Below are 20,610 nucleotides of genomic sequence, written 5' to 3'. Positions count from 1 at the left end.
TGTAGGGCTCCCTCACTTACACACATCCTGCAAAATTGATGTATGTGATCCTAGCACAGCGCCTGGCCTGGTTGTGTCCAGCCCTGTAAATCACAGCTGAAAGTCTGTTTCATTGCCTATACTGTTTTGGAATGTGAATTGCAAATATGCACACAGAGGGATTCCCTCTTCTCTGCCTATATAAGGGAACAGTGCAGCAGACCCTCGTGTTCATGCTCATATGCAATGCAGCTTCCACCAGCATCGCCTGGCCCAGAGCTGGGAGGCGGCACTGCGCTCATGGAAGTCAGGGCTGCACTCAGTGGCCTTTCTGCCACCTCTGCCGTCATCTTGGGGGACTCTCCAAAAGGCAGTTGGATAATCATACTTTGTACTCATACAGAGCCCTGCATCTGTGGAAATCAAAGCGCCTGACTAATATTAACTTATTAATTCTCAGAACATTCTTGGGACATAGGAAGGCTCCAAAGACTGCCCTCCTTTTGAGGTGGGAAAGAATCCTGTTAAAGTAGTTTACAATTTCAGGCTGTGTCTGTACTTAACGCTCAGGCTAGACCTGGAAGGGGTATGATCTCGATGCCATGGGAAGCATTTTTTGTTCTGAGACGTATTCAGCCCCAACCACAGCGGTCTCATGAGAAAGTCTTTTACCATGAAGAAGCTGTGCTGGAAAATACAGCTAGTGTGTGGTGTTGATTGTGGTGGAAGGGAAAAGGCAGTGAAAAGTAATCATGTTCAAGCGATTTAGAGTCACAGTTAGGGATATATTTTTTATAAAGATACAGCATGGGCTGAGAAGTATGATTTTTGTTTTGTTTCACTTTAACTCAATATGATGTTGGCAATTAAACTTCCACAAAAATCAAGTTAGTTTGGTCTTTGCAAAGAAACAGATACTGCTTATTGGCTATGCAAAGCAAATCAAGTTGCTCTATAGTTGCACGCTTTGGAGGTGGGGCAAAAGAATCAAAACATTCTGTTAACCCTAGATGTAATTTATGTGATTCTTCTTCAATTCTGGTGTGCCTTGGGCCTTCTTCCCGTGGTTACTGAGCACAGTGTAAAAGTAGGCACGTGCCATTTGCTGTTCCCTTGCAAGTCCTTCATTGAAAGCTTTTCCAGAAGACTGTAGAGTAGGGTGGTGGTGTTGGAATTGTTGTTTTCCAGTGTTGTTTGTCAGTTGGAAACAGACTGTCGGATTAGATTAGAAAAATCTCTTTTCAAAATATTTTTAATTTTAAAAAGTAATTTTCAAAAGACCATAGTATTATGATTCCAGTTTTTCTTAAAATTACTTTAAGCCATACCCCCCAAATGTTAACAGTATGTTATATGTAGGTGATAACATTACATTTGCTTTTTTATTATCTTCTTCTCTTCATTTGTATATTTTTTCATATTTTCTACCACAAACTTATTACTTTCATAATTAGTAATCATTTAAAAAGTACTTTTAAAAAGATCACTTGAGAAGCACTTACTGTGTGGCAGGCTCCCATCTATGTGTTACTTATAATGTAGCTACTGTTATTTCCTCCTTTCTTATAGATGAAGAAACTGAGGACCTGAGAGGTTAAATAACTTGTCTAAGGCCACACAGTTAACAAATGGTAGAGCTGGGATTCAGTTCGGGTGAATGACTAGTGGGTACTTAGCAACCATGTACACTGCTTCTATGGAAATAAATTAATGCTTTTTAAAGCAAACTTTTATTCCAAAGAAGAATTGCTATGGTTCTCTAAAAGTCAGTAATTACCCAAATTCCCAGGTAATTCTTCTTTCTTCATGTCTGAAGATTCACATTCCACCCTATGCTCAACTGTGGGTTTTGGAATTCTAAAGGTATTGTCACTCTCTGAGCACAACTTTATGAGTAAACTCTGTACCGAGGAAGAGTTTTTTTTTCTTAAACCACTTCTTAAAGAAAGTGATTCTAATTCCTTGACTAAAACAATGAACTTAGTTTTTCCTGTTGTTATATACTGTATCCACCATAAAGGTAAGATCTTTAAAAAATTCACTACAAAGTTAGTTTAGAGTCCTTTGTGATTAATCCATTTGAGTGTGGCTTAGATTAACTGAGTATATTCTTCTAAATATTTCCAGATTCTTCTTTAAAGATCTGTCATGTCAGGCAAGTAGTTCTAATTCATGTGAGAGGAAGAATTCTAAATCTACAAGTTTATGTATTAGTGGTCAGTTTTGGCTGTGTACAAGCAAAAGGATTCTAATCCAAGCTGTGTGACCTTGGACACATTGTGTAGACATCTGTTTGAGTACAGCAGTGTAGAAGCAAGCCAGATAGGTGGTTGGTACTCAGTAAGTGTCAGCTATCGTTTCCTTCTACATCAGCAGCAGCAGCTCTGCCTCACTCACTGTTTGGCCTCTAGGCAGCCATTCCTGCTGTCTTGTTCAGAGAACCAAGGCAAGACATCAGCTTAGGGTTTGTAAGGATCAGGATGAGCCCTTATTTGCTCAAGTACCTTTGCCAGTGGAAGGAGCCAGGAAGCTTAGCTGCAAATCAGCTGTGTGACCTAAGGCAGTTCACATAACCCCTCTGGTCTTCACTTTGTTCCACACAAAGTTTGATGCCTTAGACTGATTTAGGCTCAACAGAAGATGTTGTGATTGTTTCAGTATTTCTATAAAGGGGCAGTTAATGGTTTGACATCATTGGGAAGAAGGAATCCTTGCCTCCCCCTCCCCAAGAAAACCAAAATCTTTCTCTTCTGCAGGGGACAATATGTTCTACATTATGATAATAGTTTTGATTTCAGAAGTTATCACGTACCAGACACTCAGCTGAAGACTTCACATGCAGTCCCTAAAATTTAACCTTCCTGGTGCTGGGTTCCTTATCTGTTAACTAGAAATAATAACAAAGATTTGTGACAGTTGAGTGAGATACACTGTTTATGACTTGTCTGAAACCTAGTAAATACTCAAAATTTGTGGTGTTATTATATTCCTTATCCCCAAAGACCAGGGGCCAAAACAGTTTTAAGAATGCAGATATTTAGCTTCCCCCCCTCAAAAAAAAAAAAAAAAAAAAAAAGAATACAGTTATAACAGACTGTGAGAGCCTACAGTGGGTTAAAAAAAAAATAAAACAAAAAGCCAGGGGCGCGAAATCCTCCTGGGCCTGAAAGAGGTGCCCAGTGAGTCTAGTGAGGCAGATCTAACAAAGAAAAGGGTGACACCTAAGGCACAGGTGTCCCAGTGCATGCGCTAAAGCTGGTCTTTGGTTAAACTGTGAGAAGGAATGTGGGCTGTCTTAGCCTGACAAAGATACTTGCTTTATGAAAAGTTCTTTTGAAAAATTCCAATCTTGGTAGAATCAAGGAACAGAGACTTATCTCCAATGAGGATTGAAAGGGGATGATGATAGTGACAGCATCATTATCCCAAGGGAAGCTAGAACTTGGATAGATAAAAGGTAATAAATAATAGTAATAATAACAACAGTGTGAGGGAGAAGAGAGAGAGCTGGGCTGCTTAATTCCTGCCTGCCTGCTGTCTGTTTGGAGTTTTCCATCAGAGCCTTAGAAACTCAGGCGCAACAAGGTCTCAGCAGCAGGGCTAGTCCCTTGGGTCTGGGCTGTTCTCTGCTGCTTGAAGGAATGGGATTGTGAACAGCGTCTTTAGGGAAGGATAGAATTTAAATGGCAGAGATTCTTAGTTGCCTTGTACCTGTGTGCAAAGAACAGGGAGGGCAGAATTGAGGATGTGGCTAGGTGCTAGGTAAGTCCTAAGGATAGGAAGACCTAGATGAAAAAATCAAGTCTTTTTTGTAGGGGAAGAAAAGAGATAAAGTTAGAGTTGGGACACCAGTGAAAGGCCTGGAGGCAAAGGGACCCACATCCCTGCATGCATCTTGGCTACGTAGGGCTGCGGATCCATTTGCCAAGATTGTCCACAGCCAGGTTTGGTCTAATCAGTGACCTTGGTAGAATGTATCAAGTTCTCATGTGGCGATGTTTGTTTGTTTCTTTCTGTTTTTCCATCCTAACTCTCACTATACTTGTGACCTTGGACAAGTCACTGAACCTCGATATCTCCGTTCCTTCACTTTAAATAAAAAATCATGAAACTTCTCCTGCCTTCTCTCCTTACCCTCAAGATGTTGAGAACAGGAAATAAAATACTAAATGTAAAGTAACTAACTAGTGCAGTGCCTGGCATACATTAAGTATTCAATACATTGTTTTTATTTTAGCATCTAAACGTTTTACACAGGGAATTGCTATCCTACTTTGCACCTATGTTTCTAAATGTTCTTTGTATCTTAAATTGAAACATGTGTAATCTGTGCTATAAACCTAATCTTTGTTATTCTCATGTTGAGAAATATAAATTATCAGGGAATAATAGGTTTTTTTCCTATCCTGCCAAACTTTGGCCACATAATGAGTAGTTACACATCTTGGGTTGTTAGCCTGTTTGGGTCTTTCCCACCTTCCTCCCCCCCCCCCCCCTTTTTTTTTTCTTCTTCTTTTACCTCTGTGGGAAGATTGACCCAAATCATTTTCACTATTTGCTTCTTTGCCCAAAATTATGGTAAGGGAAAGAAGGTCCTTTTGAAGCAAACAGTTCATGGGTGTTAACTGCCTTAATTTAGGGCATCCAGAGTAATATGTGACTTAATATTAGAAGAATGAAAGGAATATATCACCATATTTGAGCAAGAACTAGGTTCAGTGTTACTAACAAAATCACGGAAAATCTATTATTTTGAGCATGACTCTAGCCAGGTTATTCCGCAGTCTTCAAAATTAGAAAGTCTCATTCCAAGGGACTGAAAAAATGTGAGTCTGAATTATTTATTCTTAGCAAGGGTTCCTGGGCTGCACCGTTGTCAAAGGCAATTGGAGAAAACAGTGAGTTCACACAGTGGGCTGATAGATCCCTTTGATTAATTTATCTGCACATTAGGCTCCGGTCATTTCCAGGAACCTGGAGGAAAAAGGCTGGGCCAATACATATGTATTTATTTACTTTTAAACAAATTATGGTTCCAAACAAGTGGAAGCAAGAGTGTGACACAACATCCAACTGAACATTTTCACCATTTTCTAATACGCTGGAGTTCTATTCTACTTCACTGCAATTCTAATGCCGCCTTCAGTCCTAGCACCCAGGCTGTGATCTGGTCATCTCTCAGGAGCTCAACAGGCTCAGACTTGGGCAGTACTTGGATGTGGTCCCTCCAAAGACAACTCAGGGGCTGAGCCTTGGTGGTGGTGATTCAGCGTCTGGCCCTGGCTTTGGTGGGGAAGCAGCCAACCTGTGCCTCAACTCAGTACTTGCGGGGCCCTCTGTTAATAGGTATATATATGGAGGGAGGAGGAAGATGGTGTGGGTTTTTTATTCCCCCTCTTAGAGGAGACTTCAAACAGACTTCCTGACTGTAGCCATTAAATTTATTCAGCCAATTTTGCAAGAGGATCATAGATATCTTTTTTTTTTTTAATCTCATAAAAATTCCTATTCTTTATCTTCTTTGGCGGTAAGTATCCTCTCTGTGCCTTACAAACAAGAAAGGTTACTCATGATTGCAAGTGAATAAAGGGGTTGCTGACCCCTCCTGCTTCTAGGTTTGCTTCGGGGATGGCGCACGCGGCAGAATGCCTCCTTCTCGCTCCAGGCTTCTCGGATCTCTGTGTGTCGATAACTCCGGTGATTGGTCCACAGGATGGCACTTGAGCCCACGGCGCTAACTCTGGAGAATCATGGCACGGTGCCAGACTGCAGTTGTACAGTTCTGTTCTCCCTCGTCCCAGTGCTTGAAAAAACGAAAAGCCGAATACCATTTGCCATCTTTCCCTCCTAAGAAAACCTACCTAATAGATTGCCAACATTAGGAAAAAAGAAATCCTAGCCTGCCTGTGCGCAACTTTGCAGTATCTGTTAAATTTTAAAGTAAAAGAAAGAAAAGCAAAGAGCATAAATAGTAGGCATCAAAAGAGTGGTAACCACCCTGCATCTCACGTAAAGAACTTAAAATCGTGTCAGTATTGATAAGTGAAACCTACTGTTGGAAAGTGGAGGCTCAGGCTGCTGTGGAATGATGAAGGGGTCACACTAGTCCATTGGGGGGTGATGCTCTGTCGTGGCCTCCTTTCCCCGTCCCCACATGTGGGGACGACACAGCTCCTTCGCATGCGACTGTAAGGGCAGCAAGGAGCTTTGAATTTTCTTTGTCCTGTCCCTGCAATGCTATAGGGGTGGGATTGTTTCTGCTCCAATTTTCATCACATCTATGCAGGTATTGCCTCATGAGCTTGTTTGCAAAGACCTCAGAGCAATTTAGGAAATCCACACAAAATGCCCTCACTGGTCAGTGTCAACTGTTATCGAATGTCCCAGAAGTGGAGGATATTTTCTGTACCTATCAGAACTCAGAGGGTGGATGATGCTACATAGAACTCTTCCCTTTTAGGTCACCAATTCTAATCCAGTATCCCACTTAACCTCAAAGCTTTGCTTTTTCACCCACCTGCTTTGTGGGGCCAAGCCAAGTGAATTGACTACTAGTGAGTGGAGTACAGACCCTTATTTGCAGGAGCATAGGGTACATCAAGCAGAGACTGGGGGGCTGGAGGGGAGAGGCTATTAAAGGCTTTCTGGTGATTTTTTGATAGTTGTTACCCCTGAATTTTAAAATTTTAATATGGAAAGTGTGCTGTGTTTTTGTTTGTTTTTTGTTTTTTTAAAAAGATTTATTTATTTATTTATTTCTCTCCCCTTCTGCCTCCACCCTAGTTGTCTGTTCTCTGTGTCCACTCGCTGCGCCCTCTTCTCTGTCCGCTTCTGTTGTTGTCAGCGGCACGGGAATCTGTGTCTCTTTTTGTTGCGTCATCTTGTTGTGTCAGCTCTCCATGTGGGCGGCGCCATTCCTGGGCAGGCTGCACTCTCCTCGCGCTGGGCGGCTCTCCTTACGGGCTGCGCTCCTTGCGCGTGGGGCTCTCCTACACGGGGACACCCCTGCATGGCAGGGCACTCCTGACACACATCAGCACTGCGCATGGGCCAGCTCCACACGGGTCAAGGAGGCCCGGGGTCTGAACCACGGACCTCCCATGTGGTAGACGGACGGCCCTAACCACTGGGCCAAGTCTGCCTCCCTATGTGCTGTGTTTTATTCTGTTACTTAGGACACCCAATAGTGTGACTTGATGGTTTGTTGCAATGTTTTTCTTTCCTTGGGCATCTATTATTTCTATGATCGCTAGAATCCCTCTTTGAGATTAAGTTGTGTTCCATTGTCCTGGGAAAGCCAAATGCTCCGTTTAGAAATCTCTTAATATCTTTTTTTTTTTTTTTTTGGTCATTCATTCTGTAGAACCAGATCCTCGGAATGCCTATTGATTTTGTAAGGCGGCTTCCAGCTCTGTTGGCCACTGTGATTTCTTTTCTTTTTAAGTGGCACACACACCTTCTTTCCAGCCTGCGCTGGAGTGACCACTGTGTCTAAAGCACAAAGGCCATAGCGTTTCTCCACATGCTCCCTCCAGGGTCTTGCTTCTGAGAGACTATCAGACTGTGTTAAATGATGAGCACTGGTGTCAGAATGGTAGCTGGGGTTGAACCAAGATAGCAAATTAGTTGAGAGGGGAAAAGGCTCTCTGGATGGACTGAAAGTGTGTGTAGACGATGAGCAATAAAGGCACGGACTTGACTTCTTTCCTCCGAGGCTTCCCATGCTGCTTTGTATTACTAGCTTTTCCTCCCACCCACATCTGTGCAGGGACTGTTGCTTGGCCCCTGAAATTATCAAAGAAGCAGGTTTGATCTTGAGAGGTGGGGAGGGTCTAGGAAAAGAAATTAGAGGACGGGTGGCTGACTCAGACCAGCTTTTAAGCTGGAAATATGACAGTTTCTCAGGGCAGACAGGAAATAAGCAATTCTCCCAACTGGCTACTAAGGCACTGCTTTCATTCTTGGGCTGCTCAGGGCCACGCCCCAACAGAGGCGATTTGCTATTGCTTGCCTATGAGACGAAAGACGTATTAAAAGTTTGCAAATAAGTTTTACAGTGTTTTAGGGAAACACATGAATGTCTTTTGTTTTCATGGCCAATTCCATTTCAGAAAAATCAAAAGGGAGTTTGAGCAGTAGGAACAGTTAATTGGTAAGGGAGCAGTTTGGCCTTTTAGGTCTTTGCTTCTTAGTGAAATTCTAAAACTGTTCCGGGGGAGCTGATTGAATGATTTGCTTATATAAAATTGTGCCCATTGGAATCTCTGGGGATCTCAGAATGCAGATAGCAGCCTAAGGCAGGTCGGGAACATTTTCAGCTTTGTAGGCCATGCAGTCTCTGTCATGACGACTCAACTATGCTGTTGTAGTACAAGCACAGCCGTAGACAGTACGCAAGAGAAGGAGCGTGGCAGTGTTCCAATAAAAGTTTATTTGTGGGTGGCAAAATTTGAATTCCATATAACTTTTGTGGGTCACAAAATGTTATTCTTCTTTTGATTTTTCCTTCCAGCCATTTAACAAAGTAAAAAGCGTTCTGATCCCATAGGCAGAACAAAAACAGGTGATGGGCCAGATTTGATCCATGGCCCATAGTTTGCAACATGTAACCTAAGACATTGCAGTTAGGCGTATCTTTGAAGACCTCCAAGTATTAGTGGTTATCTCAGGCCTTGTCACCTGTGTGAAAAATTTAAGACTTTTCTCCTTCTACCAGCTTTCTTTATGTACATGTGTATGCTTTCTCATACCATATTTTATGTAAACTGTTGGATGTTTCTCAAAATATGACAAATATGTTTTTGAGCATCGGCTACCTTGATAAACACTCTAAACATAGGGATACCTAGCCCCTAAAATACAAGCACCTGCTATCAACTTAAGATGTAAATAGCTCAAAAGTTGTAAACATGTTTATGTAAAACATGATTTGTAAGCAACAGATGGTGCTTCTGTACTAGGACTGTAAAGACACTGATGAGAATGAAGCCATTTTGAACCAAAAGAAGGGAAGCTGTGTCAAAAATGCTCATGTCCCCATTCCGCATAAAACCGTGGCCTGGCAAGCTAGCCACTAAGCCTCAGTCCTCCTGGCTCTCTCTGAGCATGCACAGCTGGCTGTGTGCCACGGCATGGTGGCCAAAGGCCATTCTACCCCCTTGTGCCAGTCAGGCAGAAGGGACACTGAGCCATCCAGATGAAGATAGTATAGGCACTTCACCCTTTTTATCTGTTAGCCCCTGTTAGAGCCATTTATTTTAGCTTGTTGAAAGAAAATAAATGTGAGGGTGCTCAACTGAGATCTAAGTACCTGGGCTTTATCAGTCACCTCCACTCTGTGACATCTTTGAACTCAAACACAGCACCAAGTTATCTAGTACCAGGCAATTGTTGCATCTGTTATGAAGGAAGTGTTGACTCAACCCAGCCCAGGAATCACTACCAAGAGTAAAAGGTCTCCAGAGATGGCAGAGGACCTTTTAAGGTATTTACATCCGCAGTTGGTCTGGAACTTGAGTCAGAGTTGGTCCTTGCTTCTTAAAAGAATCCTCTTCTTTATTCATAGCCTCTCCCTCAGGCTTTCTCCTGCCCTCCTTTCTCACACACAAACATGGATCCACACATCTTATTGTTCTTTATCCAAAGGATCTAATTTTATCTCCAAACAGGATATATTAAGGGACCATTCTCTTCGTGTGATTGGGATAATTGTTACGGAAATAAAAGAGTCCATTCTCACTCTATTGTGTGGGAGCACATAACACCTCTGAGGTTCAAGTAGTGGAGTCCTGAGCTAAAGGCCATTCCTCTGGTTTTGGTTCTTAGAGTAAGTAAAAAATGGCTGCCGAGTCACTATGGATGGGAAACACTGAGAGCATAGGTCCCTGGTGCAATTTCCAAAGGGGATATCATTTCCACTGACCAACACTGACCATGGCAATATGCATTTTTTACTTTCTAGAAACCCTAGATACCAAAGATTTTTATTTATAACACTTGAATACATGAACTTGTACACTACTTAGGATTTATTTCTGCCCTTTCTTTGTGACCATTTAAAATTAGATGGCAGTGATTTATATACCATGGAAATTAAAAAACATCTATTAATTTCAAAGCACATTATAAGTTCCAATAATTTAGATTTTGAAACTCTTTCTGATGCCTGAGGTTTGGAGGTTTTTTCTTATTTGTTTTTATAAGACTTTGTTCCAGCATTTTTCCCATTCTCATGATTAGACTAGGTAACTGTTATGCAATAATTCATAACGATTTATATAAGAACAAATAATTCTTTGCATTGCTATTGTCTCTCTATCAAAAGTACCTGGAATTTCTTTTGCTTGTTTTTCGTTCTGTTTTGTTTTACCTGTTCATGTTCATTTTGAGGCTGAAATTTGAAAGCCAGATCGCACATCTTTATCTTATGTTCGTCTCTCTCCAGTAGCTTGATTAAAATTTCCCTGGCGTTCAGTGAAGACCCTAAACCTTTTCTGCCCTCTTTTTCTGTCTTTGAATATCTTCTTTTGTGGGGCTCTGTATAAAATAATGTGAGGGAGCTGGAGGTCAATAGGTGATTATGTAAGTTCATTTACCCATGTTGGATCTAAAAAAGGATATTATATGCATAAATACACATACATAGCTTTTTTTCTTTAAATCAGCAAAAATAAGTCTCAGGATTCTAGCGGCGGATTTTGAAATGAGTGGTCGTTCTGTATGGCCACTCAGTAAACATTTGTTGAAAACTTGAGTTTGAGTGCTGTACTTTCTTTTGCTTAAGTATATTTATGAAAGCATGCCCATAATTAAGAATAGTTGTTTGCATGTGTGGGCATTTTTCTTAAAGACTTTTAATACCATCCCTTGTGATGAAATGAGGAGTTGACTGCATAGATTACCTGAGACTTGGTTATTTAAAGACCTGTTCTCTAAAGATTCCGTACGAAGCATGGTGAATTATTTTAATCACGATTTGTGACTATGTGGACTTGTTTGTTGTTACTTTGCTTCTTCTGTTTTAATATTTCCTATGTGTTTAATGCTCTCCTTGCCACCACAATACCTTTCTTTGTCCTATCTTTGTAACTGTCACGTACGTTCCTTCTTTCCTCCTTCCCAACTAGCAGCAGACCCTCCTTGCCGATCAGTCTATTACTCCAGGAACTCTGTCAGTAGCACTTAAAAAATGTAACAGTCCCCCTTCCTACATTAAAAAGCCATAAAAGCTTCATGTGAAATAGCTGAGGGAACATATATAGTAGGAGGAGAGGCTTTTGCTCCTGCAGGCACCTTGCGAAGGGGACTATTTTTCTTATATGATATAAATGAAATCTTCACTCTGCCCACTTTTACACCTACGCATGTACTGAGCGTCTCCAAGGAGACAAGGAAACCCGGAGTCCAGTTATGGTGAATCCTCCACTGAGACAGCAGGCTGGAGTCTCAGGCAACTCTCCCAGGCGTCGTGGCTTCCAGATGCCCCTCTCAGACAGCCTCTTTTCACGAGGCTCTTCCAAGCAGGCTCCCTCGATCATGTCTCTCCCTTCACAGACGAAATAGCCTGTGCATTACATCTGAAGGGCTGGTTGTGGTGAGTTCAGTAGGCAAAAGGCCTCCCTGGGGGAAGAGGTTGTGGGTGGGGTAGGGAAATGGGATAGGAGGGTTCCATCTTGCCTGAGATCTTTTCTTTCTCACCCATTTATCTGTGCTTCTGTGTTATTGCTTTCCTTTGCACTTCTTAAACACAAGGGCACGACTCAATCTTACGAAGTGTCTTAAAAATATTCTTTACTACAATAGTGTAGTTGAGCCCAGTTAAATGAGTTTGTCCTTTTAGGAGAAATTAGTACTCTTGCTGGTTCAACATTCTTAGGTGTCTGTTCATGAACAGCAATTGTCTTGACCACTCTCTCTTCCCTTTCTCCTGAGTTCAATGCACAGGATTGCCCAGGACATCTCGCCTTTCTCTACCAATGCCACTGTAACTTTTCTGGCAAATACACACTTCATTTTCTGAAATGAAGCTTCTGCTCCCCTTTGAAGAAAAGACTACCATCATAAAGCCCATTATATGTACTTGTTAAGACTACTTTTTAAGACTTTAGTATCAGATTCTTTCAATACATTGACCATATCTATTTGTGCTGCTGCTTTGATTGAAGCACAAATGATTATTGTATAGAAATTATTATTGATGAAATCTCTACAAAATCTCATTTTGTCTCTAGACTCTAAGCACAGCATTCTTGACATTTCTTCCATATGCAGTTTCTTGATTCTCAGGTCATTTATTTCAAGAAACCTAACTTTTCATGTGATATATACTTTTTTTTTTTTTAATGTCTACAAATTTCAGTTTTGTGCCCTCTTTGAAAAGGTGTAACTAGGCATTATTTTTGCTAAATTACTTGCTAATCATTGTCTTCATTAAGGGATTAGTCACAACACTTTTTTATTTTTTTGCTTTTTTTACCTGAACTTTTCAAAAAGATTGTTCAGTCTTATGTTCTACACTTTTAAAATCTCTGCTCTTTCCCTTTTGCTTTATTGTCAATTCGTGCCATCTCTCCAATTTTTACATTTGAATAAAAACCATCCCATGTTGGAAGATTGAAAGGGTCATTTATATGGGATACAACCAGTTTCATTCACAGTTTCATGACATTCCCTCTAAGATAACTGGCAGTCAGACTTACTAGGTTTTTCTCTTGTTTAGTCCAACAATTTTATTTGAGATTTGTCTCATGTTTTTCTTCGCAAATGAAGTTATCCATAGTGGAGTGGGAAATTAAATGCATTTTGTGGTCTTCACTCTTAGCTCTTCTGTATTTGGACTGAGATGAGATAAAAGTGTTACTTCCAACTTAAGTACCCAAGTTTCCCCAAGGGAACTTGGGCAAGGAGGAAGGTGCCCCTGAGAAGGGCCCTTGATTGCCTCGAAGTTTCTGTCTTTGCCCAGGTCCCTCCTGGCCTCTCTCTGCCATTCTTTCTCAAAGTTCCAGTCATTCATACTCCAACTTTTAGGTCAGCTTTTTGGTAGGAAGACAGTGTCTGCTTAGATGGATTGCTGTGCCTGAGGAACTGTGCGTGAAATTGGCCAAATCTATGAGAACGTAAACAACTCTGGAAAGTTGTCAAGCTTGGACTGCTGGGAAGTTCTGTTTGCTGTTTCATTTGCCTTGAAAGGGGAAAGTCAGGATCCAATCCCGAAGTGTGTTTCCTGCAATCCTTTTTGTGAACAAGGTCCCCAAACTGTGTGTGACACAAACCTTTTTCTTTGGTGTTTCCTTCCAGGCACTTCAAGTGGCAAGACAGCTTCTTCTTCAGCAGCAGCAGCAAGCCAGTGGATTAAAATCTCCCAAGAGGAATGACAAACAACCAGCCCTCCAGGTAGCGATTCTTTTTTTTAAAAAATTGACTTATACGCTTTGAATTAGCCGATAAGTAATTCAGACATGGATGGTGTTGACAATAACAAATCATATAAGAAAAACTGAAATCGTACCCTCTGCAGAAGATTGTCAGCAGAGCTTGACATTTTGGGCAAAGTGTATATTTGACGAAAAGTTTTGTTCTCAGTAGTAAGAAAATCTATTAATTAGTCAATGTAATAGAAGGATGAAGGCTTGTAGGTGTTGGGTTGCTTAACAGGCAGAATAGATTATCAATGAGAAAAAATTCAGAATACTCAGATAAGTCATCTCATTCTTTCATCATGGATTTAGGAATGAGATACGTACCCATATACGTGTACACAAGCATGCACTCTTGCACATCCTACCTTAGCACAGAAGTTATCACCTGGGGTGATATTTGGCAGTGTCTGGAGACATTATGAGTTCACAACTACGAGGCAGGGGTATTAGTGGCATCTGGTAGGTAGAGGCCAGAGATGCTGCTAAACATCCTTCATTTCACAGGACAGCCCCACAACAAGAAATTATCCAGCTCAAAATATCAATAGTGCCAAGATCAGGAAACCCTGATTGATTGGAACTGAGGAGGATATGGAACTTTTAATGTTATACCTAGTTATGAATATAATAAATTCCCTGTTGTTCAGTGGACATTTTCAAATTATTTTCTAAATCATTTGTAGAAAATAGTGGGCAATTTTTATGTAAAAATACCAAAAGAGTTTGTTTTAGCAACCTCTCATTTTAAGCACATTGAAGGCAGGGGATAATAAAGTAGAAGATGGAATGAGTTCATAAAAATTTGAGTTTTCTATTTAGAGCAAAAATTGTATTGAAATTTTTGGAGAAACTTGACACAGCATATTCATGCTTACCTCTGAGAGAGGCACAAGTAGGTATTAGGTGGCTCAGCTACTTTCATAGCTGAGGATGGACATCCCCAAATGAAAACCAAGATGAATTTCTCACACTGGAAATTTTGGGACTGAATGTTAAGTGAGTGTAATTTGGTATAAATTAATTCATTTACAAGACCAAACCAATTCTAGCTTGTGTTGACTTTTCACTGGTCAGGTGGCCCAATACCAGCTTCCAGAGTATCCTACAAGAATAAAAGTGACCTTGGGCAGCAAGTTTTCATTTTTCTGCATCTACCAGGAAAACTGTCACCCTCCAGGAAATCTTCTGCACCGTAGTGACACTTTTTTGGAACACCTGAATGACGATATGTATTGTTTACTAACACCTCCAAAAACAATAATTTGGAAAACCATCACCAATCCATCTGCCTTTTAACATGTTCACATTGTGGGGACATTTTTAATGAGGTACAGTGCCACTGAGGTCCTGTGTCAGGTGCTGTAAGAAGTGCTTTGTTGTGCAGATGTCTTAAGAACAGCTCTGGAGGATGAAATATGACTGTGTTGACCTTTCAGCTGTGAGCTTATTTGTCAGGATTCAAATAAGTTGAAAGGATCAAACTGAACAGTTTCCGTAGTCAGTCTGGGAATTGTGTTTCAGAGGTCAGCAGCAGAGGCCACATTGCAGATTCCATAACATAGCCAATTGTTGGTACATATTAAAGTACCGGGGCATCTCCTGCAGACAGAGACACAATTAAAATTCTAATTTATTAATGTATACAGGGAGCTAGCCCAGCCTGTCATTCAGTGATTCAAATGACTGCCCATTCTTTTTGCCTTGCTCCTGGAGCTCTCACGGCCTTAAACATACTGTGAGTCCTCTTGAATTTCACAGACCTCAAGTGCATTGGAAAAATTACAGTGTATTATTGGGGAGGGGGGGATCTTACACATCGTAGAGCTTTGGTTAAAAATAGTAAAAAATAAAATACACACATACACAATCTGTCTGATCTTCGGTATTGAATATCATTTGTGATTTTTTTTTTCTAGTAGACTTACTTTCCCTCATAGTTGCTTTTCAAAACATATGGCATTTTTAGGTAACTTCTCTTCCAAGATGAATGAAGTTCCTTTAGGGCTAAATATAAGAAGTAAAGTTTCAGGGGATTTCCTTGGGAGGGCTTTTTTCCTATTGCCCATTAGAGGGCTTTTTAGCCCCCATGTCAGGAGCGTCATATGGAGGACTTTGTTTTCTTGGTAAGGACGGCCTGAAAACCAGACTAGCACATTCTGCCAAGCACTTCAGTCTATATGGAAAGTGGGGGAAGAAGAGTCCATCCTGAGTGCTGGTCTTGCTAAGGAAGATGTCTCAAGTACCCCCACTCCTCTTCAAGTGGCGGAGTTGACAAGCAGAGAATTTAGACCAGCTTTCAGAATTGGTTGGGGGGGGGGGAAAGAAGAGTTGGTTTTGTGTGTTTGTGTGTGTGTGCGCCTGTTGTTGAATGTCTCCTTCAACAACAATTCATGCGAATTCAGTAAGCTTTATTAGGTTGGCTGGCCTTCCACAAACACAGAGGGAATATTACTAACCTAGGCCACATAGTATATTACCTCCTTATAGAAATATGCAAAGAGACTTGGTGATTCACTGAAGGAATAACCTTCACATTTAAATTTATCTTGCAGTGTCCTGTTCTCGGTATCTTGGCCAGAGTGGATCAGAAATGAAAGGGAAATCCTACAGCAAATCTTAACAGTGTTCGTCTCTCATCTTCTTACCCTTCATAAGTGCATTGAGAGACCTATTTTAGCAAACTTCAGATCTTCCACGTAGAGGAAGGCTTGACAGGGAAGAAGGATTTGATCTGCTGATAGCTTGCGGGGAAAAAAAAGAAGAAGCCTAAATCCTCAAATATACTGTGACTCATATTTTAAGCATATCTCACACTTCCCTGCTTTATGTTTGGCAGCGCTCTCCAGTTTCACAGGCTGATGATACAAACAAAGGAAAATGGAAAGTTAGAGGAGGCTATAAGTGGTTACTCGATAGAGATCATAAAATGTAGTCAAACATCACCAATTTGGACTAATTTCAGGCAGACGAGAGTAAATAAGAGAGATGTGGGTTAGAGAACATTTCACCAAGAAATGCCACTCTTCGTAGATCCACATACTGAACCGAAGCTGAGTTGGCTGCGTTTTGGGGTGAGATCGTGATTTAAACTGAATATCCTATTTGGGGATAGAAGTTGCTTCTGAGGTTCTTGAAAATATTCTACTTAGTAGCTTAAAATTGCCCCTTTACTTTTTCTATTAACTGGTTTTGCAAAAATTTTTTATGAATGATAGAAATCTAAGAATTTAAATTGGTCCTATTGTAAATTCAGAATTGATATAATCTGAATGAATCAAAACAAATTGGTAAGCATTTATAGAATAGCCATAAAGGGCAGGATATTGTGCTGTTGCCTAGAGGATACAGACTGGTTGAGGATACAGACCCTGCCCTCAGGATGCTTATGAGTTGTAAAAGAATTAACAAGATAGTGCTCCTAAAAGAAGCCTATGGTAAAAATAGGCTTGCTTTTATCAATATTTATGTACTTTTGAAGATTGGCTAAACAAGTGAAATAGAAGCTTAAATGGTGCAGGTGCGCTCATAACCTCAAAAAAGTGCAACTTTACTGGATGAAGATTAATTTGTGAGTAGATGAGCGAGTTTATTGATCAAAATTTGGAACGTTGACCACCGTTTCTGAGTAGTAACTCATTTTGGTTCTTTAAGCATTTTAGTTTTTGGCACAAGTACATAAACTGGAAGGAAATCAAATGACACATTTTCTCCTCAGAAAGTAAAAGTACATGTGTATTCTGGCAGCATTAAAGCTAGAAAAGAAAGTCAACCTTGTGTGTTGCCTGCAGTGGAAGGCTGACCACCATTACAGACAAGCTATAAAGAACTTGAATTTGAAGCCAGCCATCTGATAGTTTTCTCACCTGCTTATCTCCTTCCTTCCAAAGTTATATCTTGTTCAACTACCTCACACAGGAGGCCATTTCATTGAAAGGCAGCATAGTGAAATGCATTGTAAAATCAGCCTTTTAGTCTAGTTGGAAGCTCAGGATTGTAATGAGGACTCCTGCCTTAAGTGAAGGTTAAAATACAAGATTCAGCAGGTGTTTTTCTTTTTTTTTTAGCATTTTTATTTGCAGTTATATAAAACGTGCTTTAGGCAGCATTTTTGCTTTGCATTAATGCCACATATAATCTTAGTACCTCGTATCATTTCCACGTTTTTCACGAAGGAATAAATTAGTAAGAGGAAACCTTTAAAGGAAGTACAATTTTATATTGTAGATAATGAAATGGAATGTTTCTGAAATACTGACCCTTAAAAAATATCCCCGTGCACTGAATTAGTAAAGTGGATAATTCAGGAGACCAAGGCAGAGGTGTTTTTGTTTGTTTGTTTGTTTGTTTTAAATGTCTAGAGTTAACATTGTGTAGAATTGGCATCTCTGGCATTGAACTGATACAAAGTGTTGAAATTTTGGTATCTTTTAAGATGTCGTTGTTATCATATGACTTTGGAGACTCCCCAAATCCGAAAAAGAGAAGCAGTGTGATAGAAATGATGCCTTTAAAATGGTTATTAAGTCTTTCAGATCACACACCTTCACTAAAAACATGGTGGAAACAGTGCCACCCGCACCCCCCCCTTGCTCCTAGAAAAATGCACATACACCCAGAATTTTCCATCCATTTATAGTGGTTTCAAGACTCTCTAGAACAGGGTTTCTTAACAAGGGGTCCATGAGCTTGAATTGAAATTTTTTAAAAAAAACATTATTCTTGTGGGCACATGTTGGTGCAGGTGATATAATTTATTAAATAATGCATGGTATAGTGTGGCTTAGTAAGAGGTCCATGGGTTTCACCTGACTGGCAAAGGAGTCTGTGTAACAAAAATTTGGTTAAGAACCGCTGGTCTACAAGTCCAGTTTGGGGCCCAGATTAAACATTTTTATGTTTTACATTTGGTCTTTGTCTCCAAAATTCTGATGTGAGCTGTTAATATACTAAGGTAACTTATTTGTGCTATTTCACCTACAGCTATATATCTCTATGGCAACCCTGTGTCCCAGTCTTCCCAGGCTGTGCCTATTAACTGGGTATGTTTATCGATAACCCTTCCCTCTCTTAAAAGCATCCTAGTTTGGACATTTCATTCTGTGGTCACCTTACTTACATCTGTCTAAACATTAAAATGCAAATGTGATGCATATATGTGTGTGTGTGTGTGTGTGTGTGTGTGTGTGTGTGTGGAGGTACCAGGGATTGAACCCAGGATCTCATACATGGGAAGCAGATGCTCAACCACTGAACTATATCTGCTCCCCAGCAAGAGTTGGGTTTTTTGTTTGTTTGTTTGGTTTGGTTTTTAGGAGATACCGGAATCAAACCTGGGATCTCATACATGGGAAGCAGGTGCTCAACCACTTGAGCCACTTCTGCTCCCCAAATGCTAATATTTTGTGTGTAATCATGTCTTGGGCACCATATGCAAAAGGTGGTAGATAACTAATATTTACTAGTACTTGCTATGTGCCACGCCTTGTGCAGTCTTCTAGTTGGACTTTACCATTCACGTCCTGGAGCTACTCTGTGATATAGGAGCTATCATTAAATCATTTTATAGATGAAGACAGTTGAAACTAAAAAGCTTGAGTGACTTCCACAGAACACTCAGACAGTGACAACACCAGGATGGAAAGCCAGAGTTTTCAGGACCACAAATAATCAGCATTTCAAGAAGTTAATGGCTGCCTTTCCTTCGTTGTCTACTTAACTCAGCACCTACTGAATGCCAGTGTTTTTTTCCATAAATAAGCAAAGTATTCTCCATTTTATAAGCAGAGATTAAAAAAAAAACAACAAAGACCAGTTCCACTGTAAATATCTAGATTTTAATTAAGAAGACTAATAGCTACATAATTATCCTAATTCTAGCCTTGACTGGGTGTGTGTGTGTGTGCAGGCGCGCGCACACGTGCATCACAGCAGTGAGCAACAGCAAAGTTATTTCTGATTCTTGTCTCAAGCACTCTTATGAGCTTCCATGTGTTTGGAACATGGACTAGTGTGTTATAATCATTGTCGGGGCTAAGAGGTGGGGAAGGACGGGAAAAAACGTACTTGACTGGTCAAAAATGTGTAAATTGCTGACAAAATGACACATGTAATTAAGAGTGTTCCTACCATTTTACCTTGTGGTTTACACCTCCAGTGTTGAAAAAGAGAGCGACTCCCACCTCGCTAATTACCATTATCACTGAAATGCTAGGGTTGGAGTCATTAGTTCCATGTGCATTTAATTAGAGGAAGGCTGAAATTGGATTTAACTTATTACTTTTTCATGGATCACTTTCTTGTCATCACTTCAAATTGGATTGCAGCCCCAGGTAACTAATTATGAGAGCCACAGGATCAAGAGTAAAAAAAAAAAAAAGGTAATTAGGAATAACACTGTCGGACCCTTGCTGGTCATCCACTTGTGCTTCAGGAAAGAAAAAACTGCCGAGCTGTATTTCGTAGTATTACAGATTAGGGAGTGTGAGATATGTTTGGTTGTGAGGCATCATGGGAGTCTGTCACCACCCATAGTGGTTTCTGTGATATACAGCTGAGCTGAAGATGTCGAATCAACATGGTTCCACAATCAGCTCCTTAATACCTAGATTAAACTTGTAAAAGCAACAGATTGGTTGTAGGTATGAGGCATCTCAACAACTGTGTAGTCTGGGGCCCTCACATATATGATTACAACAAAGCTGTCAAGATGCCTCTGAGCCAAAGTACAGAGTATTTTAAGTACAGGGAGTTAGAATTTAATGAACGTATTAATGTTCCAGAAACATCATTCATATGTGACAGGAAGACATATCAGTCAGCACAACAGTAAGGTTTAGGGTTTATACAGAGGGAATTTTTGTCAAAGTTTCCAGCATACTGTAATGTTCAGACCATTTACTCTGCTTCTGTTTTTCCCCCCTCCCTCAAGTGTTGTGGACAGACCTATTGGGGTTCTGTTTCTCCTGCCGCCCCCATCAAAAATGCTTTAAAACAAAGTATATTGTTTCCATGTGCAGAGCAGAATTTGGAACTGTAAGCAATCAATTTTATTGACATCATCTGAAAAAATGTTGATGACAGTTTGAGGATGTGAAAGGATTGGATTTTTAAAGTCCCCGTTATTTGAGTGTCCCCCCAAAAAAGTAATCATATTACTAAAAAAAAGTCCTGTGAGTTAGACACTCTTCAGAAGGAATGCTTCTTTGATCAGTTG

The 20,610-nt window shown here is 40.4% G+C and overlaps 1 protein-coding gene across 12 annotated transcripts in view; it reads left to right on the top strand.

Moving 5' to 3' along the window:
* The window catches only part of FOXP1 (forkhead box P1), a 528,438-nt gene that overhangs the window by 362,718 nt on the left and 145,110 nt on the right, over positions 1–20,610 (top strand). For all 12 annotated transcript variants that reach the window (XM_058288482.2, XM_012521022.4, XM_071212158.1 and 9 more), the window contains one exon: positions 13,276–13,371. In XM_058288482.2, coding sequence (XP_058144465.1) covers positions 13,276–13,371 — 96 coding nt within the window. The remainder of the gene's footprint in view (positions 1–13,275; positions 13,372–20,610) is intronic.

Source organism: Dasypus novemcinctus, chromosome 26 (assembly GCF_030445035.2).
Source record: "Dasypus novemcinctus isolate mDasNov1 chromosome 26, mDasNov1.1.hap2, whole genome shotgun sequence".
Taxonomy (NCBI): Eukaryota; Metazoa; Chordata; class Mammalia; order Cingulata; family Dasypodidae; genus Dasypus; species Dasypus novemcinctus.
Note: the sequence above shows the minus strand (reverse complement) of the source record. Positions and strands in the feature narration are given on the sequence as shown.